A 25,101-nucleotide genomic window follows, 5' to 3' on the forward strand; every position below is an offset into this window, starting at 1 on the left:
ACTGTGTTTTTATCTTGGAATATATTAATTTCAAAAAATGATACACTCTTGTTTAATTTTTAAAGTTTATTTTTTTTTTATATTATAAGAATATTTATGATTATATATTTTGTAAAGATTTTTTTTTCTTGTTGTAAGTTGCGTGAGATTAAAAATTATGAGGGAGAGGAAAAGAGAAATATTGGAGTATGGGAACATGATGAAGAACATGAATTGTGTGGCCTATGAAAAGCAATGGAAACAGACTGATAAAGATTGGTGTGGACCATGAGGATCATGTTATTTAATTTTGCGTAGTGAATCATTTTATTCCATAATATGATTGAAGAAAAATATATATATTCCCATATTCCACGATGATGACGAAGATGAACATTTGTGTGGTTGCAAACAGTCAACTTTGGGCAAACCTCATCCAAATTTTATAAATATATTAATATGGTTTTTATTTTGGAAAAGAAAGTGGAAGAAAAACAATCAAGTACTGTTTTTTTACGTATTATTTTATAGCAAACCATTGTGCCTTTTCAGAAAAGAGATTAAAAATGATATTTGTAAAAATCTAAAATAGCATCATATAAAAAATATTCATATTTTTTTTTTAAGTTTTAGATTAAGAATAATATCAATTTCTTTAATGAATTAGATTCAAGTCACGTTATATCAAACTTAGAATGATAATTATGTTGAAATTTGTTTACAATTTTAACAAATTTATTAAAGTTTTATCATTTTTTGCTATTTATGGAAATTTTCAAATCAAAATTATTGAATTGAATACAATATACACTTATTTAAATCCTCATTTTCATAAAAGTTTGATGCAACCTTTACTGAGATTCGGACTTTATTACAATGTAGATTTATGAAATATTAAGAATTATATAACTATATAAGATTAGAAATAATATAATTCTTAAATTATAGGTTATTTAATTATGAAATATGTAGGGTCATATGATAAAACTTATATTTATTGAAAAAGCAATTCATTTCATTGTGAAATATGAGTAATTAAGGAGATACGAATAAAATCCAAGGTTTAAGTTTGAATGTTTTGTTGGAGTAAATCCATATGAAGTATGGTAAAGTAATTCAAAACTTGATCCGAAAATTTCTCCTTTTCAAATAAGGATTTAGGCCGAATGCAGACTTAAATAAATGAGTAAAAAAATATAAGTAAAACACAATTATTTCACCTGCAATAAAAAAACTATAAAAATAAATGATTTCAAAATTTATAAAGATTATTAATAACTTTCTTATTTAAATACCAGTAAAATATGTGTTTTGTAAAATAAAATATTTTTAAAATAATTATTTTTCTAAATTATTATGTTCATATAATTGTTTTTCTAAAAAAAATTATTATTGGGAAGTTATTTTTCAAATCAAATTTTTTGAAATCATTACTTTTTAAAAATTCAAAATTATAAATTATTTTCTTTCATTTTTAAATAAGAAGAAAAACAAATCTTGAAGTCATTGATTAACTGACTAAATTACAGTAGATTAGTTTTATTTACAACTAGATATTACAAGTAAAAATTGTGAAAGATACTAAATAGATATTTTTAATAAATAATAATGGATTCATATATTTAATTAACCGCTTGTTGATATAGTGAATATGTATATCATCGTATCTGAGCCATAATCATTATATTTGACTTGTTACTAGTGAATAATTATTAGTAAATTTTATTTAAATATTTTTAAAAAATTTAAGTGATCAAAATAAAATAGTTAGAGAAAAGAATATTAACCATGTAATAATCATTTAAAATTTGATTTTATATATTTGTATTTTTTCATTTAAAAATATGAAGTTGAAGGTATTTCTTTAAAGGTTAATTTTTAAAAATTAAAATTTGGATTAAATATATTATTAGTTTTTAAATTCGAACATAAAATTATATTTCGTTATTATCTAAAATTTTAATACAATTAAGTTATTGAAATTAAAAAAAAAAGAATAAATATAATCAATTGAATGAATTTTTCTTTGAAGTGATAAATAATATTTTAAATCAGTTTTTAATTGTTAACATCATTTAACATGCTCAAGCTGGAATGTGTAACTAGAACATCATTTAACACGTAAATAAAAAATTAATATCAATGAGTTAAAAGAACTATATTAATCTAATTTTTAAATTTGAGTTTCAAAAATTGGAATAAAAACTAATTCCAAAATTTCTTTTTAGAGATTAAAAAACATTTAAATTTATTTCTTAAAAAGTCAAAAATTATTTGCATTAATGTTTTATTAAATTATTTTTTAAATTGTACATAAAAATTGTTTTTCATTTAAATTTATGTTTTAAATATTGATTTTTAAGTACTTTTATTTAAAATTTAAACAAAATAAACTATAAAAAATAATTATTGATATCCATTAATATGGTACATATGAAAAAAAAATCTGATAGTATTGTTTTTAATATTTAACCAATAACGAAACAGATGACAATAATAATAATAATAAAATTAGACATGATGCCGACCCGTAATGCATAATATTATTTGAGTAAAAAAGTTTTAAAACATGTTAACTTTTGAAAAAATCTGTGTTTTTATCTGCTCTCAAGTGTCCTTTCCCATTTCCTTCAAATTAAATAATATAAAAAAAAAAAGAAAAAACGAAAAAGAAAGGAAAAGGAAACACAATAAAGGAAGAGGAGTTTCAATTGAGGATTTGATTGTTTATTTCAAATAAATAGTAATGTTGCTTTCTGAAAAAAGAATGTAAAAGGATTTTTGTTTTTTTCCTTTAATCATGAGAAGGAACACAAGCAATGAAATATATTTTTTTTATCCAAAGTGAAAACACAGATAGCAGACAATGTTTTTTCTTTGAATTAGACCTATACATGTGATGATTTGATCGTCCCGTGATGTCTGCTGTCTCTAAAGGTTTGAATTAGAACCCTACTTCCTTTCACACGGCCTAAAAACAATTTTTAACCCCTCAAAATTGGACAAGTTTCTACCACTAGCACAAGCATACATCATTCCATCAAATAACTCCATTACTTTGGCATATAAACAAACATGTGCTGTGCCACATATTTTAAATTATTGAACAGCACACATAAATTAAATTCGTTGTGAAAAAAGGGTGAGGAGAAGAGTTATTCCATGCTCTGTTGCTACTCCCTCCCCGCCAATCTCGACTACTTTTTCTACCAACCGTTATTGCAATCAAATCAAAGAATCTAAATGACCACTGTTTTATTTTACTTTCCAAAAGGGAGAAAGTAGAGGGAATTTAATCACTAATCCTGAAATTTACAACTGTTCTTTTAACTAGAACAAAAAACACAAATAATCCACACAGCACACAGCACAAAGCTACAAAATTATACTTCCTTAAAGCATCAACCCATAACCACGACAAACTAAAGTGTCATAACTCACAGTTCCACACACTACATTTACTTCATATATATTTTTTTTAAAATATATATCTACACTCTCCATTCTATCACGTGAAGTGATGCGTTTCTCCACTTTCTTGCGTGACAGCAGATACTACAAGAATACCAAAATTTACATACAAGGAGGACTCACGCGTCCCACGCACACTACACTTTTATCTTTTTCTTTTTTTTTTGTAACGTAAAATTTAACTTAAAATTAATTAACACAACCTATGGTTTTGATTAACTTTTTTTTTTTGGAATTTGGAAAGGATTAAAATCAGACGGTGAGTGATGTGACACGTAGGAAGAGTTCAGGGCGAACCCTTGCTGGCGTAGGAGTTCACGAGGGCCAAAGCGTTGCTGGTGAACTTCTTAACGTTGGTGACGCGATTGCATACATCCGCTTTCACGGGACATTCCGGTACGTCCTGGAATCCGTCCGTACAGGTCTCCTCGTCGGTGAGTGCGGCGCTCATCCACGTTTGCACGTTGCTCATCTGGAAGAGGAAGGATTCGGAGCCCTCGCCGGCTGCGCCAATCTGCCGCATCTGCTTCAGAGACCCGCGGATTTCGTCCACGGCGTCGCCAAGGTTCGAGAAGCAGTCGTGCAGCGCCATCGCCGCGCGCGTGCCACTCGTGCCATAGTCGGCTTCGTGCGTTAGGTTGGAGATGTAGGACGCGACGCGGTGGGCCTTGGAGAGACTGACGCCGATGGCCACGCGCGCCAACTGGCCGGGGTTCTGCTGCACCGCATTGGCGTAGCGGGAGAGGGAGGTGAAGCACACGTCGGGGTATAGAGTGGAGTTGCAGCTTGAGCGGATGAACTCGGTGTCGCCGTCGTCAGGCGCAGGGGCCGAAACGTCGTCTGCGGCGGCGGGCGCCGGAGAGAATGTGGCTGCGAAGAGGAAGAGACTGAGGAGGAGATGGTGAAGGCGAAGGTGTTGGGTTCTCATTGTTATAGTTTGGTTCTGTTTCTGTTATGGGTTTGTTTGTTGGTTTGTGTGAGTATCGTGTGTCCGTGAGTGAGAGAGAAATGAAGAGGGGTTTTTGTAGGCACCAGTTTAGCGTGAAATTACTTCCAGCTTCCTCCTTTCAACTCAAATAACAATATTGCCATCCACTCTATTTCTATCTCCAAATGCAAGATTAAAATGATGAATCCAACGTTTTTTATTTTATTTTTATTAAGAAATTGCTTTATTGATTACGTTACCTTATTTTTTCCGTTTAATTTGGATGCTTTGAAATGTTAATTGAATGAGAAAGAAAAGTAGCATTTGAGCTAGTAATGAATTGCAGCACGTTGCTTTTACGTTATTCACGAAGAAGCTATAATACATAGCTTCTATCTCTTTGATAAAACAGATGTAATTTTCCAGGTTGTGGATGACAATCAGAACGGGACGTCACAGGAATTTTTACCACTTTTGTACTCACTGTAAGTTGCGATGCTTGGGAAAGTATGAGGAAAAAACAAGTTACTCAAATGAATTCTTTTGGGTACGAATTACCGGAAAATCATTGATTAGGAAACAAAGTTGAAATCATTTGACTTATAATTATTGTTTTCTGTTTGTTTCTTGTGAAAAGAGATTTCGTCGAAAAGTTGTTCTGTTAGGGAGTTTTTTCCGGCTTTCAAGGATATCTAAATTTACGCGACAAAGCCCGAATTTTTCTTTATCATTCATTATATCGATGTAATAACGAGGTTCAGATTATTTGAAAAAAAGAAATAGATTAAGATAAAAGGTGGAAATGTAATTTTGTTGATAAATTTCATGATCGGGGGTGAGAAAAGGGGAGAGGCAAAATAATGGAAGGCATGTGTGAGTAATAATAGGAGAGGAAGATGGGCATTGGTTGGCGTGGGGACAGTTCTTACATGATCTAATTAAATAATGTTTTAGGCGATACTTAGTGGAAGGAAGCAACGAAAACCATTCCTGATTTAATGAAATCAAATAAATAAGTATATTAAATGACCATACTTCTTAACTTGGATTATAAATTACTTTAGCTAATAAAAATATGCACTAAATGGAAAACTTTGAGTTCAGAAGAGCAAAGAAGATGACGCCAAATTTGGTTTCTCAACCCTGGCACTACCATATCATGCGCACTGGCCACTCAAGTTTTGCGGCTAGTGCAGCAGAATCTTACAAATCAACCGTCATTTTCAGTCCGTGACCAAATCAACAGCTTTTATTGTTTTATATTACACACATGCATTCTTATTAAAATTTTAAGTGAGTGTAATTCTAACGTTGAATAGTGTTAATTGGTTACAACCTAATAAAGCAGAGAAGACTTGGGCTTGCACTTTTTGTTTAGGTGGGTTGTTAGTTAGGAAATTGGGGGTGCTATTGGTATGAATGTCCCTCACATTGTGGCCACTGTGTCTCATGCGTGCAACTTTTGTTCATACTTTCTTTAACAAAATAGTGGCTACCCTTCCCTTCCACACACACCATTCAAGGACAGAGACAATCATTGTTGTTGTGGGATTTAACCTTCCCCACAATCCAAGGGACTGCACTAAACCTAAACCAATTGTATTTTTAACCATTCTTATCTTTTGCAAAAAGCCTGTCTGGGGAGAGTAAAAAAGAACATAAAAAAAGAAAAAGTGAGAAATTATAAACTATATGTAATTATTATACCCACCACCATTCAAGCAACTATTTGCTCCAAACTTAAGTACAGGGTTCAAGGACAGATTAATTCAACATGATAACGTTTTAAAAAAGCTACAAGTAATAACAACATTGTGGAGTTCCTTAGCTCTCATAACATTTTTTAGCTTTATTTTCAACTCTGACTTTCTAAGGGTCAAATAATAAACAGTGAGGACCAGGAAAAAAACAACCTCATAATTTTGATTTGAAACTGTTGTCTCTAGAAGAATCCATTTGACAAAGAACTTACCAAATAACGGGCTCAACGGCATAACTGACTCTTCTTTTCATTCACAAAGTAAAAGTAAAGTAGAGTTAGGAGTAGTACGCGGGAAAACTTTTACCACTAGCATACTAGGTTGTACATTTATTGGAACATGTTATTTAAGATTTATATAATTGATAACTTCTTTATTCTTCACAATAAGAGAATTTTCAACCATACAATTCGTTTTAAAGACCTAAGATTAGATAAAAGTAAATAAAGGAGTTGTTCTTCAATTGATGTACTTCTTGGGAGAATCAGTTTTTCGATGATAGAAAATATTTATTGATCCGATCGTAAATTCATCCAAAAAAAAATTGTACAACTAATATTTTTAATTTTATTTTATTTTATTCTAATTACATTGTATGGTTCATGTTTCTTATGGATCATCCCGTTAACGTGTTCATCACATGATCGATTGGTCAACATGTTTATCACATGATCGGTCAGTTAATCTTTAACAGAATAGTTTTTAGAATCTAAGAGACAACTTTGACCGATTTGCATATGACTGCTTTGTCACAAACTTATTAGAGACAACAATACAAACTCTGTATAATTTAGCAAAATAAAACATACATATAAGATATTAGACTACAATTGAACCAATTCTAATTAGAGACTCATTTTAAAACAAAAAAAAGGTAAGGAGACAAGTAATTGTATTTATTGAACATTTAAAACTTAATTTAATAATGGATTAATATATATCAAACTTATTTGAATATCAAAATATCATTAACAAGTATCTATTTGTTTAACTTGGACTTTAGAAGAGTAAAAAAAAGAGAAAAAAACATTGTAAAAAAGATATACAGTGAAAACCGAGTAAAATAACAAAATGTGAAGAAATAATCTTGGAATCCAGAATCCAAAAGTACCGAACTAATTTTTTTCATCTCTATTGTGAAATAAATTGTTAATTTGAAATAATGGTCTAATATGTTATTGATCTTTAATATAATATAATCACTTAAGAGATCTTTGGTGTAGGAATTATAGACACGGTTTTATGTTCGAAATCTGTCTTATTTTTTTTTTTTTAAATATCATTAAAGCAAATCGATGTGGTAACATTAGCCAATAAAGAAATCAAATTATAAAATATCTTAAATAACTTTGGGATAACGAAAGATATACATTTTGTAACAAACAAACTTTTCAGACTTACGGGGTTAATTCTTGTTGTCATTGTCAGAAATGTTACGTAAGGAAGAAAAATAGATATAGCATAACACAAACGTTGTAGGTGGATAGAAAGGAATCAAGTAATAGGTGATTGAGATAAGATGGTAACTGAATACCCTTGGTCGGGAACTGTAAAGAGGGAGACAAGGTGATAAACCTTTTTGTGTGGATATCTAAAGCTTTCGGATGATTTATCCACATCTGCACACCAACACAACATCCTTGTCATACCCACAACCAAGCCCAATAATAAGACTCCGTGAATCAAGGATAACTACAAACTTTCACTCTTTATTATCTTTGCTTCTTTTCTCTCAGTGTGAATTCTTGTGGGGTCTGCCTTCAATTCCGTTATTATTTTCATTGGACCAACACAAAAACGAGAAACATGGAAGACAAAGTTACTTCTGTTCAGACAAACAGCTGCCATAAACATAATTATATTTAATACTACCATCAACATTTTAAAATCGTAAGGTTTCACTCTATTTATAGATTATAATCTGATGTAAATTCGAACTATATATATGTGTTCAGCAATCAAATCAGATTTGAGGTAGCGAAAATATGCAGCAGATAAGCGCAGCCTTATGTGTACAAGATGTGATATCTTTATAAAAATCACATCACAAACGAAACAAATACTGTTGTTTTTCTATTACAAAAAATACCTTAGAATGACACGCTGCTTTGATAACCACTAGGGAAACAGAGAATTGAATTAATGATGCATATGGGGAAAATGAGGAAATCCCACCAACGGTACCATATATATGCTAAAAAAACATCATCATTAATTTAGAACAATTCATGCTATCATGTAACATGTTTTGTTATAGTCTCTCAAGACCTATTAAGGAATGCATGTTTAACCTTTTCCTTTGTAAAATTAGGATTTCAATTCTATAATATAGACACTTTCACAAATCTCATGCAGAAGTTACGTTGGGCTTAAACCACTTCCAAATGATAAAAGTTAAACATTGACAGCAAACAAGATCAGGTTGTCTGAGCCTGATGTGTGTATGCGACAAAAGAACAACTTTAACAGTGTGTCTGATTAAATATGTGGTTGGAGTAATACGCTGTTTTAAACACTAATAACTTAGTCAATTTCCATTGATTCTCCTCATTTTGCTTTTAATAATAAGATTCTTGCGTAATTGAACTGTTTCACAAGCCTTATTAGATGTGCTTTGCCACAGTTTCAGAAATCAAAAACATCAGTTTAGTCACGAGCTATTGTAAAGGATATGATATATTCACACAAAAAGAAGAAAATGGACTTATTTATTACACTTTTGTGTCTAAAAAGCATCATATTATACAAAAAAACATTCTTTTTTGAAATTTTTGCAAGGTGGTGATGTTACTCTTGAAGCTCATTCTCCATCCTTTCAACAAACTGCATAGTATGCTCAAGGAATTGCTCATAGCTAGCTGCATATTAGGCCCGCAAAATTTTCTCAATATAAAAACCACAAGCCCATTTATGGGAAACTATGCCGAGTCAATACTTTGCAGATTATTTGTCAAAAATAAACACAGGGCTAACTAGCACAAACTTATCAAAATAAATGAGGATTGATCGCTAAATAGAAAACAAAAACTGCAGCTTCAATTCACCGTGAGAGATTACTCAGGACTATGAGTAATCAGCTTACATCCTTATGTTATATTAAATTTAAAAAAAAAAAAAAAATTTAATAATTTTATATAAAAATTAAATATTAATTCTTTCAATACATATCCGAAAATATGCACATATGAATTGTGAAGAGGAATGATTATATATAAACTTTTTATGTCATGGTTCTGTAATAACATTTTTCTTTTCAAAGTTGCATTAAAATACTATGGAACTATTATGAATATAATGAAGGAAAAATACTGTGTAAACTGAAAAAGCTAGATTTTGATTTTGTAGCAGATTTTTTGTACTTTCCAGAGATTTGGTATGATTTCACATGAGCTTCCATCATTAGCTCAGGAAAGTTATTACTAAATCTTGAAATTGGTCATGTTTCACCACAGCTTGTCAATATTTTAACGTCGTTTATATATTATTTTGTGATAAATTATATCATAATAAATAATAATAATTATAAATATCATTATAAATTAATTATAAAATGACATATAAATAATATTAAAATATTATTAAAATTTTATTATTTATCTTAATTCGTGTAATTGTGGAATTATGAGATGAACAGAACTTATAATGTCAATACCCTCTGCTGATATGCACAGTTTCTGGAATGCCTTTCGCCCATTCTTTCTCTTACGAATTGGAATTTATGTTAGATATGGTATTAAATTTCTTATACGAACTTAGAGATCACAAATGGCTAATTTCTCCAAATAAAACTGTTTTTCCTTAATTTCTACTACTCAAGTTTGGTGTGTGAACTATGATCACCAAATAAGAGTTCCATCGCTTTTAGTAATACCAACTTTTGATGGCAAGATCTATATAAAGGAAAATATTGCCGTCAGAACTAGTTGCATTGCAATCAAGGACTCTTTACAGGTCTTTTTGAATCGAACAACAATTCAAATTATTTCTAAAAATTCTTGTAAGTAATAGACTTTTATTCTTATCTTTAGTTTTTTTTTCAATTTCTTTTTGAATGTATGTTTTGTTATTAATTTCTCAACTAAACGATCTGATTAAATAGTAGGAATCTTAATATATAATGTTTACTTTGTTAATTTTAGCCGTGGTCGATTTTTTTTCTTTTAACTTTTACATGTGAAATCTTAACCAATAAAACTAATAAAGTAATAACTCATTAATTAAGTTTGGTGAAGATGTTTGTCTTGTTAGCTCATACGGGATTTAAACACATTAGTTATTAAAACTTAACTTTTGTTTTATACCTTTTTAAATACATAGACTAGTCTATATTAAATCTACCTAATTTAACTTTATCCCTCCACTCGTGTATTATAAAAAAGTTAATCCAAATTTGTCTGTTTCTATAAATAATGAATTACAAAGTTGTAGGAAAGACATGCAAAAAGTATAGAGAGTTTAAATACATTGAATATTTTAAAAAATTTAATTAAATATAAATAGTTATTGAAAAATTTATACGAGATGTAAACCGGTTCACAAATCTATCAACAAAATGTTATCTAAACGGGCTAAAACAGAGTCACTCATCGTATTAGAGTAAAATAATTTTGACACCTTTAAAAATAAAGAATGAAAAAAAAAATTGAGAGACTCTATTAGAAAAATAGAGAAATCATATGTTCGAAGATATTTTTTTTTTAATTAGTCAAAAGATTTTTGGGTCTCAATGTTAAAAAAACATTGAGTAATCCTTAGGTTAAAAAACAATTACAAGATTTTTTTTTTTAAATTATGTCAATTGAGACCTACACATCTACACTCTATGCTTCAAGTGCTACAGCAATTTTCTTTACTTATTCAAAGGTTTTCGCTCTGTAAATTATCTTAATCAATTTCAGGCAAAAAAAATAAAAATATAGAGAGAAGTTGCCCTGTAAATTATTTTATGTTCTTGCTCTTCTTATGTTTATTTATTGAACTAATTTTATATACTTCGTGGACATCCAACATTTTACTCTCCGCAGAATAAACTTTATTTCTAAAAATAAATGATAAATAAAAATTAATAAAACACAAAATAATTACGTTTTTAAATAATAATACAAAAAACTTTTTAATAAAAAAGAAAAAAAAAACTTGTTTTAAATGAAAGGTAAGAAAAGAAAAAAAAAATAGGTTCATTTGTTTGGCCCAACTTTATCCAAAGAAAAAAAAGAAAGAAATGAAAGTTTTCTTCTTATTTTTTTTTACAACTTATTTTAGTTTATAGGCACGATGCATATTTTAACACTAATTAAGACTACCCTATTTTTTTTTTCTTTTAACACTTATTATTATATTGGAGAAATCCAATCCAAAATTAACATTCAAGCCCCTCTCTTTTTGTTACTTTTCGTCTCTCTTTTACATTAATAGACTCATCCTCTCCATTTCAACTTCATTTTTATCTTAATTCTTCTACTTCACTCTAAAATCTCAATTCCTGTGTGACCAATAGGTCTGGTATACATGCACATGGCTTAGACTACAAATCATAAGATCATATATATAGGTGAGAAAGATTGTTTAAGAATACCACTGAATCATAACTGTATCCGAAACTTGTGCCTACGTTGATTGTTCCTTAACATGAACACACATAAAATTGTGTGATTTAATTAGATAACATAATTCTGAGACGGCAATTTCTACCGTTAATAATTTATTTATAATAAACCTAAACTCGCGAGAGGAACAATTATCAAAACTCCAACCTGGCAGATAATATTGAGCTATGAAAACTGTATTGGTATGAATATATTAAAGCTTATCCCAACCAGACGACATAAATTCACTAATTCACATGCCCACCCAGTCTTCTCTCTTCCCCAGACACCCACACACACAGTCAAACCATCTGACGCTTCACAATCATTCTCCCACTCCCATCATAAGCTGCGCCTACATCATACACAGATGGAGTACTCTCTTACAATGCACCCACACTTTCCGGTGGGTCCCACACTCCCCTTTCCCCAACCCCTACCCCCCCTACTCCACGTGTTCCCCACCAATTCGCGGTGCTCATCACATGTCCGCATTATTCCCCGTTCCAAACTCTCACCCGACCCGACCTGCTCCAGTCAAGGCCCGTTTTCATTCAGTCAAGACCCGTTTGCATCGGGCTCCGAAAACAAACCACTCTCCTCTCTCCACGTGGCGAAGGCACACTGGACAAGGCACTGGAATCCAAGGATGCTTTCTCGTTTATATAACAACCTCGACCGTTTCCTCTTCTCTACGCACACAAACACAAACACCACTTCGCACTGCCAGAGAGGAAAACAAACCAACAAAATGGCGTCCAACACTCTCTTCTCTGTCCTCTCCATGCTCCTCCTCCTCTTCCTCCGCCCCTCCTCCGCCGCCCACGACTACCGCGACGCCCTCCGCAAAAGCATCCTCTTCTTCGAAGGCCAGCGCTCGGGCAGACTCCCCGCCGATCAGCGCCTCCGCTGGCGCCGCGACTCAGCATTGCACGACGGTGCAACGGCCGGAGTAAGATATTCTTTCTGTTTTCTTTGTTCTCCAAGTAGCAGATAGATGGAGTTTAGTTAAGGAGGTCATGGTGATGATTATTAATGAGGTGCATTGTGCTGTTTATCCAGGTGGACTTGAGCGGAGGGTACTACGACGCCGGAGACAACATAAAGTTCGGTTTTCCAATGGCGTTCACGACTACGATGCTGTCGTGGAGCGTGATCGACTTCGAGAAGAGCATGGGAGCGGAGCTCGGGAATGCATTGAAGGCAGTGAGGTGGGGGACCGATTATTTGCTGAAGGCGACGGCGAAGATTGGTTCCGGCGTGGTGTTCGTGCAGGTTGGTGACCCTTACTCCGACCATAACTGTTGGGAGAGACCGGAAGACATGGACACGCTACGCACCGTTTTCAAGATCGACGGGTCCCACCCAGGATCTGACGTGGCAGGAGAAACTGCCGCTGCACTCGCTGCTGCCTCCATCGTCTTCAGATCACGTGACCCCTCCTACTCTACCATGCTCCTCAATCGAGCCGTTGCGGTGCGTCACACTCTTGCACCCTCCCACACACGAAACTCTCTCTCTCTCTTTTTGTTTTAAGAATAAACAAACAAGTAATTGTGAAAACCTTTTTTTTCATTTGGCTTTAGTTGAAAAGTTAAAACGCGACTGTGGTAAGTTTGAAAAGCAGTTTGTGGAAAGCGAGACTGTTCTCGTCTCTCACGAGAGACATGGAATATCTCGGTGTCACCCATTCCACCCAAAACTTTATTTATTTTTTGGCGTGTTTTTCTCTGTATCTTTAATGGTTAAAGAGATGCATTTAACACATTTTCCGTTAAAATATCGCGAGAAAATGACCGTTGGTTGGGGGTGAGGGTGCAGGTGTTCCAGTTTGCGGATTCGCATCGTGGCGCGTACAGTAACAGCCTGAGGCGTGCAGTCTGCCCGTTTTACTGCGACGTGAATGGTTACCAGGTACGTGGAGCAATAATAGACACGAGGGGATGGAATATTGGGCGTTGGATTGGATGACTTTTAATTATTATGAAAGTGATAAAGGTACTTTGTGTGATGGTGATTTTTAGGACGAGTTGCTGTGGGCAGCAGCGTGGTTGCACAAGGCATCACGTAGGCGTCAGTACAGAGAATACATTGTTCGGAACGAAGTGGTGTTAAGAGCAGGGGACACCATAAATGAGTTTGGTTGGGATAACAAGCATGCTGGGATTAATGTCCTCATTTCGAAGGTAACATTAACAACACTGTCCTGCCACACCCATTTTTATGAACCATACTTTTGGTATTCATACCCGTTTTGGTTAGAATTAATTAACTGGGTTGGTTTTTATTGAATTTTATATGATATGATTGTTGAAGTGGAGTTTTCTATTTTATTTTATAATCATTACTCCTATGTTTGTGTCACAGAGTGTGCGAGCGCACATATCAAAATTCTTTTGTCTTTTATGCGGTGTTTTTGTTCCTCTTGTCTTGCGCCCCCCGATTAGCATGTGGAGGCGCAGTGTCACACTGTTCATTCATTCAATCTAGATGCGGAATTTGGATATAAAGTTTCTGCATCACGTGGTCTGTGGAATGTGACTTACTTTGTCTTCTTCGGACCCCTTCCCATTCTCCACGCATCATATTATTAATCATCCATCATCATCATCACACCCACACCATTATTTTCCACCATATGTACATAAAAAAAAATCATTTTTTTAGTAATCTCTTCTCCTATTTTATTTATTTTATTATTCCATTACATATGCCTTAGAGAATGTAATGGATGTTTCAGCATTTTAAAATAGTGAAGAAGTACAAAGCGGATCTTGTACTGTATTACAGGGACTTAATTTGGTGTTTTGTTCATTAAATGTTATAATTATTGTTTAATGAAGTGTAAAAGTATGGAATAAATGAAATTAATATGACCAGTGACAAATGTGGGTGCTTTGACATGAAGCATGTATTAATAATTGGAAATAGAAAATGTGAAAGAGGGTAGTATTTTAAATTTGACTTGCTCTTACTGGTGGGCCATGGAAGGAATCTAAGGCATGGTGAATAATGTTATGTGCATATGTACGGTACAGCTAGATTGGGAATGTGAGTACAGATTTGAATTTTTTAGAGAAAAAAGGTTTATCCATTTGTTGATGAATAATATTAAAAGAAAAAGTCAAGATAGGAATGAGAAAGGGGTTGTTGAAATGGTGATGATTGCACATGATGTGAATTGCATTTTTTTTTTTTTTAAGTTTTTGTTATTTATGAAAGGAGGACATTCCCTAATAATTGGAGCTTAGATCTAAATCATGGGAGAGTATATAGGATGACATTGATATGAGAAGGGGCAAAATAGTCATTAGAGAAAGGAAGGGAGTGTGTTGTCTCTGGAATGAGAACCAAAGTGGATGGCCAAACTGGTTGCCTTCCATATGGTGAACATTTGGAACCAAAAGTCTTCACCTTTAATTATTTTCATCCTTTTAGTTAGATCTGGCAGATGGGTGGGTCCCACCACTGCTCCATGCATGTGCACCATACCATTCTTTTCTGCAAACTTGCTTTACTCTCCTGCATCCATTGAGTCTGTGACTTCTTCTTTAAGCTCTCATCGCTATCACATTATTTCTCGCATTCTTTTCTCCTCACTCACCTTTCTGTCTCATTATTCATTGTCACAGGAGGTCTTAATGGGAAGAGCAAACTATTTTTCGTCCTTCAAACAGAATGCGGATCAATTTATCTGTTCTACATTGCCTGGAATTTCTCACCCTCAAGTTCAATATTCCCCGGGTAAAAATATTCACTTTTTTACCTTTTTTATAATGATTTTGATGAGAAATAAAAGAAAAAGGTGATTCTGGCGTGATTATAGAATTCTAACAGTGATGATGATCGTGAATTTTGAGACCCAAAGAAAGCCATTAATCATGGTTAAAGGCTTTCTTTGGGTGTGTTTTTGCGTGCATTGGTATTTCTACACAATTATTACAGCAAAGCAACGGCAGTTAATACCATAGTTGTGTTTTTTGCCCTTTCTAACCAAAGCTTCTGTTTTGTTGGTTTATAAATAAAGGTGGGCTTATCTTCAAGGCGGGTGGAAGTAACATGCAGCACGTAACGTCCCTGTCTTTCCTGCTCCTGGCTTATTCTAACTACCTAAGCCACGCCAATAAGGTCGTGCCATGTGGCGAGACCACTGCCACCCCAGCTTTACTCAAACACCTTGCCAAACGTCAGGTGAGAATGAAATTTTTCCACATTAATAATAATAATAATAATTATCACTTTGACATCACCATCACCGTCGATTAACGGCCTAGTTTCTTTCTAGTTTTCCATATCTGACAAAACTAACGGCTAGATTTTCTCCTTTCTAGTTATTTACTATATTGACGCCAACACGTGATATGTGGAGTTGTTTATTATTTAGGAACACGGGTAATGTTGTAATAATGTGAGTGCACATGGTTTTGATTTACTAGGTGGATTACATTCTCGGAGACAACCCCTTGGGAATGTCGTACATGGTTGGATATGGCCCACGCTACCCGCGCAGGATACACCATCGGGCCAGCTCGCTTCCCTCCGTGGCGGTCCACCCAGCCCGCATTGGCTGTAAAGCTGGATCTCGGTATTTCTTTAGCCCAAATCCCAACCCCAATGTATTGGTTGGGGCCGTGGTGGGTGGGCCCACCAATAACACAGATTCCTTCCCGGATTCCAGGCCTTTCTTTCAGCAATCCGAGCCCACAACATACATCAATGCCCCGCTGGTGGGCCTTCTGGCTTTCTTTTCAGGCCACTATTGACTTTGAAACTGTATCTATCTATCTATCTATATGATTACATTCCATGTGGTCACCCTAAGGGAAAAGAAAAGAATGGAGAAGAAGAGTATTGTCAGTAATAGTATAGTATTTTGGTTTGCAGTGTTTTTTTAGTAAGTGAAGTGATGATAGTGCAATTTGTATACTATAGGATTCTATGTAACGGGGTTTATGGTCAATGCTTTCAATTTATATACTTCTGTAATTATGAATTAAATCCTTCAAAACGGATCGCAGACCATCACACGCTGTGTTCATGGCAAATTTACTAGATTACTCTATTTTACGCTTCTTATCCATTCCAACAACGAAATTAAAAAGTATTAAATTACATCAGTTTTAAACTAAACTTTATTTTTTTAATATACCAATTTTGTTCATAACTAATTTTCCCATAAAACTTTGTTGCGTCAATTTTAGAAAGGTGTAGATAACATATTACTTGGAAAATTAGAAAATAAACTATACGAGCCACAAGTGGCATTTATTATGTGATAAATTTTAGTATTTTAAAAAATTTAAAGTTGGAAATATTTGTTTCACATCTTTGATATTTTTTTAAAACTTCACTTTTAGAAAATAGAATTTTCTGGAAAAATATTTTGCTATAGTTTTATTTAGATAATTCAATACAATAATTAATTAAATTGTATTGTGTAGTAAGTAGACACATATTTATCTATTCAACATGTTGGAAAACTTCATGAGTGACTGCAAATCTCAAATCTAAAATGAATATAAACAAAAATGTTGTTAAATGTTTTTTTAATTTTTTCTTTTTAATAAAGACGTCTATACCTTTTTAAATTTTAATTTTGATTTAAAATTTAATAATAATTTAATTTGATTTAAAATTTTAATATTATTTAATATATATTTATATCTTAATAATTATTAAAATGTAATTTCTTTTTATTATAATTATTTATCTGATATCCAAATCCATATAAACGATTTTTTTTATATTTTCTATTTAATATTTATTTTATTTTATTTAATATACTTTAATATATTTAAGTATATTAAATTAAATTTATATTATTATTTTTTTAAAAGTTTAATATGTTTTTAGTCCATAAACTATAGTCGAATTTGATTTTAGTCTCTCTTTCAATCTAAACTACTTTTTGGTCATTCTCTTTAATGAAACCTTAATTTTTCGTCCTGAAAAACTAATGGCGCTAAAAAGAAGCCGAGGTGGCTAACGTCTAGCCACGTGTGATGACATGTTTCCTTGTTAATGTTTGCCACGTGTGATGACGTTTGATGACATGTCGTTAATGTTCGGCTACATGTTTGAAGACTTCCTAATTGTTAATATTGTTAGTCTACTGTTATGCCTTTAATTGATAATACTGTTCGGCCTTTAACTGCACATACTTCCTTATCGTGGTTGAAACGATAAAGCACCCACTTATATGTTCAAACTCTTTGATTTAAATGCATATAATTAATACTTAAGGGTCGAACGACTCTTAATAGTATGAAATGTTAAATGTTGAACGACTCTTAAAGTTGGCTGAAAGGTGTGATCATCACACGTGGCCAAACGTTAGCACCTCATCTTCTTTTCAAAGCCGTTAGTTTTTCTGAAAAAAAAATATTTTTCTAAAGGAGAAAGATAAAAAAGTAGCTAGTTTGAAAGAGGAACTAAAAATAAATTAGTCTGATATATTAGGGATTAAAAACATACTTGACTATTTTTAATTTTTTTTTAAAATTTTTATTATTTCTATTTTTATTTTAATTATTTATAATTTTATTTTTAATATAATTATTATAATAATAAAAATTATATTTTAATAATTACTTACTAAGATATAAACACTACATGCGATATATGCTTACAACCGCAGATAGTTTTTTTTTTTTTTTTTTTTTTTTTTTTTTTTTTTTTTTTTTTTTTTTTTTTAACTTTCTGGCAGTTCCTAATAAAATTGTCCCTAACATACATTTTATTTTGAATAATTTTTGGGCGGTCTTTAATTCACCTTCTTTTCTTTTCCCGCACCTCCATTTCTAATCCCAAAAACTTAACAAAAATCTAAGCCGTAATTCCCTCCTCCCCGCGGCCGCTGTCTTCACCAAAATCTTCTCCTCCTGCGTGTTCGTGGAGCGTCTCTCTCCTGCCTTCATCAATCTTTTCGGTGCTTTGTGTTCGTTTCTGCTTCGTGTTCATTTCCCGTGCTTCATCAACCTTGGGCGTGTTTCGTTTTCGTTTCTGCTTCGTGCTCGTTTCCCGTGCTTCATCTGTAAATGTATTTGAAGAGAGAGAAACGAGAATTCTAGAGAAAACAGAAATAATGAATGAATATTATTGATAAAATTGTATTGTGTACAGCGGAAGAAAGCAATATATACAAAAAAGGGGAAAGTAGTAAAAGAAAGAGAAACAGCAAAGCAAGCTTTATATCATTGTTCGGTAGGATAAAGACCTATAGCAGCTTTTCAGTAACAACAGAACAGAAGAAGATTTCTATCATCATCAACCTTGGGCTGAGCGTCAAGGTCGAGGCAGCAAGGACGTTTGCAGGTCTTGCAAGCTGGTGGAAAATTCGGTTGCTATTGTGTAACCCCTTAATCTACAGTTGCTATGGCTCTAAATTGGGTTTAATTTTTCCTCTTCAGTAGGAAAAAATGTTGTTCCCTTTCTTTAAGTTTTTTAGGAGGTTTTCTATTGAAATTTACAGTGTTTCTAATTGTGTGATCGACTTTTTGGCTGGAAACTAGGTCGCTTGGTTGAGTTCTATGATAATGTTATTTTTCAAGATGATGACGTGTGTGCGTGAGAAAGATTTTTTGTTGTTGTTGTTGTTGAGGATGATTATGTGTGTGTGAGTGAATGAGAAATTTAGGTTTTGGCCCTGGCTAATTGGCATTCCATACTTGATTCTACGGTTGTAATTATATTTGTACTGCATGTAAATGCTGTGTTTGATTAAGAATACAAAAATCTGATTAAGTTATGTTTGTCTGGGTATCAGTTAATTTGATACCATGTAAATGCTATATTTCGGGAAGCTTTTGTAATAGCGGACCCGGAGATCAATCAAATAGAGGGGGAACAATAGTTTTTTAGAATATCTTATCGGTTCTGCATTTCAATTGTGCTCCACTTCTGCAATGAAAATGAAATGATTTATTGCAATTGATACCTGGTACATGGTTTCATATTGTTTATTGCTGCATGATTTGGAATCAACTTGAGTTTTCATTTTCTGAATTGCATTAACAGGTATACCCAGCCCGCTTGGTAGATGTTGAGAGGGATTACCTCTTGATAGATAAGTGATATCTCGGACTGTTTGTCTCTCCTAAATTCTCCAAGGTATATTGATAATCTTGTCATATTTGTTAATGATTATATTTTGGCGGCAATAATTATGTTTTATAGGAAAAGGAGGCCATAAGAAATTCACTCAAGGCTGATAGCTTGTTTGTTAGAAGCTCTAGCAAATTAGCAGAGAAATTTGGCTCTCTATCTGTTGACCCAAATTGCAAGTTAGAAACAAGAATAAGATTCGTCAACAGACTCTCTAACCAAAAATCGTAACTGAGACTGACTAAATAAACCAGCTAAGTTTCGTGATTTCTAGTAATTTTTTTCTAATAATTTTTTCATGGCTTCTGCATGTTTCTTCTTTGATGGCAGCTGCAACCTTGCATGTACTTTTTTGTATTGGAAATAACCCACAGTTCAATGTTTCCTTTGTTTTTTTTTTTTCTTGATACTTTTAGCAATGATAGCATTGGGATACCATAAGTCTTTGCCACGAAAAAGCTTGTTTGGACCTAAGAAGATGGTGTCTTGTATGCTATTTAAAATCTGAACACAGGTTTCATTTTCTTAATTGGCATTCAACTTTTGAGTAAATTAAACTTCCAATAAGTGTAAATTATATATATTGTTTGCTGCAAACTATAGCAACATACCACTTTATTTATTTCCATAAAATGTGGCTTTTCTATTCTGAATGTTGAGATCAATTACAACTCTAATTAATTGATGCTTAGTTTGCACAATTTTATTTTTTTTTTGTACTGGGAGCCTTGTCCACTGGTTGACCCCATTTTTCATAAAGGTTTTGTCTTGATCATGTTTGAGGTAAATTGTTCATTTGATGGGTAGACTTGTTTAAAAAGATGCAACTTGTAGTGATTTTTCTAGGTGAATTTTGTTATGTTATTTATGGATTCTTGTTGTGGTGTTTTTCCTTAGTGTTTCCATGATCTTGATATTTGAATTCTGATTTTAATGCTTCTAGCTATATAATAAGTTGTCATGTTTCTCTTATTCCAACTACACTTGAAGTGTCGCCACCAATTGCATTCAATGGCTAACATTGTCTGTAAATGTAGTTTTGAAGGCTTCTTGACTTTAATTGATGGTGATCCTGGGAAGAGTATTCTTTTGCTGCAGGTACGAATTATACTACCACTAGGATGATGGTAAAGCAAATTCTATTTACTAGTAATATTGTTTAATACCCATCAACTTTTACATATTACCTTGTTTTTTAGTTGTGCTCTTGCAGCTTAGTGATAATATATGCAAGAACCAATGTTAGTTTTACAAAGTATGTATGAATGAAAATTTGAAAAGTCACAATAAATAGTAAGTAAAAGCATGATATGAAGTGAACAATAATAATATTACACTACAAAAGTAGGAAATGTAGGATCATATTATCTATTAATAACAGCAGCATAGGTTTAATAGGTTTGAATATACCAGCTTTAGCTCTTGTAGTCATAGAATGCCTATTTGTTACAATTTTCTTGAGAACACACAACATTAGGACCTGTATGAAGCTGAGACACATTAGCAACTGAATATTCATTTGTATCATTTTCAATCTCCAGACAACAATTTCACAACTAAGTTTGAGAACTACTAACTTTTGAATTCTTTAATTCCATAAACTTAGTACTACTTAGTTTTATAACCTATTAGAAATATAATTTTATTTTAACATTCTAATCCTCTTGACATCACCATAGATCGTTTTAATGGACAAATTATGGATAATAGTTATAGTGAAAGAATAAAAATAAAAGTAAAATTAATTAAAATAAAAGTAATAATAACAAAAATATAAAAAAACAAATTAAATTTGATTTAATATATGAAATTATATTAAAATTTTAAATTAAAGTAAATGTTTATTAAAATTTAAATTAAAAATAAAGTTTTAAAAAATTTGTTTTGGAGTTTTTGTCTATATTAACGAATTTCAAAATTCGATAAGATATGATAATAGATTTGAAAATTTGTATAATAAATTTTTTAAAATTTTATTTTTATTTAAAATTTAACATACATTCTTAATTTTATTTAATATTTTAAAATTATTTAATATATATTAATATTTTAAAACTATTTAATATATATTAATATTTTAATAATTATTAAAATATTATTTCCACTATTATAATAATTATAAAAAAATAACAATAGTAATAATTAATATAAAAAATGATAAAAAATATAAAAATAAAATAATAATAATAATAATATATAATATTGTTCAATATATGAAATTAAATAATTTTAAATTTTAAATAAAAAAAATTAAAAAATGTATTAAACGGTTGTTAATATTAAAATCCATTAAAAATGTTAAAAAATTTTGATAAGCAGAATTTTATTAAAAAAAGAGAAAAAATTAAAAATAAAAAATTATTAACATTAATCATGGAATTTTTTGAAAAATTGAAGTTGTATTATGAAATCTTAGAAATACATAGGGAAACGCTCCTGTAATGTTAACTTGCAACTCATGGGCCACAAAACCTGCATGAAGTAGGTTATGATAGAGAACTTCTATTATCTCTGCAAGCATCTCCTTCTCCCTCGTAACCCTCACATTTCTGAACCGTGCCACCGTCTTCCGTGGATCTCGACAGCAGCACACGTACCAGTTCCCGGGGTGATACAGGCGAGGCGGCGGCGACCTAGTGTAGAAGAAGAGAATCGAGGTACCTCCGACGAGGTTCATTTCAACTACTTGAGAATTAGATGGATCTATTATGCCATATATGCCTTCTATTTATAACTGCGTTTACCAAACACGATCATTGCGGAATCGATTTCATGGCATCTTTCACCAAATTAAAATTAACGTTTTTAAAGTTATGGTGAGATGGAATTAATGGAAATCGAAATTTCATGTAGTTAAGACCATGATTCATAACCTCTGATTGAGACGCTCACAAATAATTGAGGCAAATTCTTGATGCCTTTATTATTCTCTGTATACCAGCGGCTACATTAGGGTTTGCTAGGGCCAGAAACCCTCTTCATATTGATTTATCTTGACCTTCTTGCACAACGAATATTTCAAATTACACCTAACACTCCAATGACTTAATAAGAACAACAACTAAAATTAAGTCGAAACTAGTTGAAACAATAGTGGCTTTTGAATCTTCTTTTGGTCTTATGATTGATTTACGTGGGGAAAGAAAGTTTGGTATGCGGGATAAAGATGTGTATATAAATGATGATGGAGTGGGTGTGTTAGAGTAATAGAGTGAGTAGTTGGTTAAATTTTGCAACTCAACCTGCCAAGCTAATAATAAGTAGATTAGTAGTGAATTCTAAAACTAACTTTTTCATTTTAAATTTAATGGGCTTAATGAGAAATTGAGGGAAAGTGTTCCCACCATGGACAAACCTTTTGGTGGATCTTTCTAAGTTTCATTTGTCATCTATCTTTATAGAACCCTCTTTTTAAGCTTACTCAAAGTTTCCTTTGCTAAGCACGCAGTTGCTTCTTGTGGATCATCAGTGTCTTATGAGATTCACAGCCTCTTTTTCGCCACCTCCAAAATATATATTGAAATTCATGATCCATTGTTTTCTTGATTAATTATATACGAAAAGGAGTTTTAAAAGAATTAATGTTATATATTTATTTGATGGGTTGGGTGAAATCTTTTTAATTACCCGTATATTTGATTTTCGCTGTTTGGATTTTGTTATACCATGCCATATGTATTTATTTCTTTCCCTTGCTTTCTCCAATTCCTGGTATAAGGTGATAGTGGAGAGTGATGGCAGGAAGTTGTTCTAAAATTGACATACCTGAATTTCCACCAAATCTTAATATCCTTGCCATTGATACTGACGTCGAAGTTCTTGAATTCATCAAGAAATCATGCAACGAGAATTTTCATCGAGGTTAGATATATACAATATTTTATTCGTTATCAATCTTTAAAAGAAATATTTATGTTTTTTTCTTATGCTTTTGAGTTGTGTGCAGTTACGACATGCACTGAAAAGTGCAGTCGATCTTTTGCTGAAAAAAGAAATAAACTTTCATTTGATTATCATGGAACTCCATATGCCAATGATGGATGGCTTTGAATTTCTGTGTTTTCTCAACAAAGAAGTAATTGATGTTCCTTTCATAGGTAAGTAATTAATCTTTTACCTTTTTACTTAAGTTTTCAACTTTTGACTGTTTAACCATTTGCAGTGATGTCCGAGAATGATACTGACCCATCCCAAGAGAAGGCTTTTACACTTGGAGCTTGCGATTATTGGGTTAAACTCTTTTTAGAGTTTACGAATTTGTTCGATAGGGGGCGTTTGTGTTCACCTATGATGCGACATCATTTCTACTTCAGGCGCATAAGGAAAAATATTGATAACTTGGAAGATGATGAAACAAGTGAGACAAATTATAGTTCTGATGGAGAAGCCGAAGCCGATGATAGTCCCCATACCTAACAGAATAAACTAAATAAAATTAATAAATTTTAATGTCAAACATGCTAATTCATAACGGGAATATTGGTTTGAAACAGCTTGTATATGAAGAAGTTAAGTCATCCTAGGGTTGATTGGGTGATTTGTTCAATCAGATAAAATCATAGCTAAAATTTTGGAGATAAAATAGTCTCCTAAAATAGAGCGATTGCTGCCATTCCAACCAGCCTTCACAGCTATTGATAACATAGTTGAAGACTACTTCCTATTATTAATCTATTTAAGATATAACTGAAGTTATCTTTTTGTCTTCCCTTCTTAAAACCATAATTCAAGTTTCAACAATACAAATCATTCAAGAGCAGCCCTAATTTCTAAACCTTTTCATACCCATATGAAATATCCTAATTCAAGTTTCAACCATACAAATCATTCAAGAGTGGATGTAATTTGTCAACCTTTTCAGACCCGTATCAAAGGGCCTATACTTCGGCTAAAACAGTTTTTCAATAAGGCAAGAACTTATGAGAACTACGTCTTAAACAAATATTTAAGAAAACTATACCTTAAATACGTTAGAAAATGTTTTCAAAAATATAGTCCATTAGGAAGTTTAGTGTTCTCGGTAATTTAAAATTAGAGGGGAAACCTAGACTTGAGAATTAAACTGTAAAATAATTCTAGAGGGCTTGATTGATCCCTCTCATAATCTTCTATTTATAATAATAAATTGATATAAGAGTACATGATAATTAGAGTAACCTAGACACAATATAATCATGATCATTAGAGTAACCTAGACACAATATAATCATGATAATTAGAGTAACCTAGACACAATATAATCATGATAATTAGAGTAACCTAGACACAATATAAT

General features: G+C 32.2%; 2 protein-coding genes and 1 non-coding gene across 3 annotated transcripts; 2 read left to right on the forward strand and 1 right to left on the reverse strand.

The window, feature by feature from the left end:
- Positions 1-3,214: 3,214 nt before the first annotated feature.
- On the reverse strand, positions 3,215-4,463 carry LOC106766805 (pectinesterase inhibitor 7). The gene has a single exon (XM_014651567.2). It carries the CDS (start codon positions 4,376-4,378, stop codon positions 3,737-3,739), a length of 642 nt encoding a protein of 213 aa, XP_014507053.1. The 5' UTR covers positions 4,379-4,463; the 3' UTR covers positions 3,215-3,736.
- Positions 4,464-12,400: 7,937 nt separating this feature from the next.
- On the forward strand, positions 12,401-16,775 carry LOC106766804 (endoglucanase 8). Its single transcript, XM_014651566.2, has 7 exons — positions 12,401-12,675; positions 12,786-13,199; positions 13,545-13,637; positions 13,748-13,909; positions 15,356-15,467; positions 15,751-15,914; positions 16,160-16,775. The coding sequence occupies exons 1-7, from the start codon at positions 12,475-12,477 to the stop codon at positions 16,484-16,486; spliced, it is 1,473 nt and encodes a 490-aa protein (XP_014507052.1). The 5' UTR covers positions 12,401-12,474; the 3' UTR covers positions 16,487-16,775.
- Positions 16,776-22,295: 5,520 nt separating this feature from the next.
- Positions 22,296-24,518, forward strand: LOC106767517. The gene is made up of 4 exons (XR_002668915.1): positions 22,296-22,483; positions 23,545-23,687; positions 23,773-23,923; positions 23,989-24,518. It is a non-coding gene; the product is annotated as an uncharacterized LOC106767517 (transcript).
- Positions 24,519-25,101: the final 583 nt, after the last annotated feature.

This window comes from Vigna radiata, chromosome 7, assembly GCF_000741045.1.
Source record: "Vigna radiata var. radiata cultivar VC1973A chromosome 7, Vradiata_ver6, whole genome shotgun sequence".
NCBI classification, from domain to species: Eukaryota; Viridiplantae; Streptophyta; class Magnoliopsida; order Fabales; family Fabaceae; genus Vigna; species Vigna radiata.

Coding starts and splice junctions, on each gene's coding strand:
- LOC106766805 (XM_014651567.2), bottom strand. CDS start 4,378: ATGAGAACCCAACACCTTCGCCTTCACCATCTCCTCCTCAGTCTCTTC.
- LOC106766804 (XM_014651566.2), top strand. CDS start 12,475: ATGGCGTCCAACACTCTCTTCTCTGTCCTCTCCATGCTCCTCCTCCTC. Junction 12,676..12,785: donor ACGACGGTGCAACGGCCGGA/GTAAGATATTCT, acceptor CTGTTTATCCAG/GTGGACTTGAGCGGAGGGTA. Junction 13,200..13,544: donor TCCTCAATCGAGCCGTTGCG/GTGCGTCACACT, acceptor GTGAGGGTGCAG/GTGTTCCAGTTTGCGGATTC.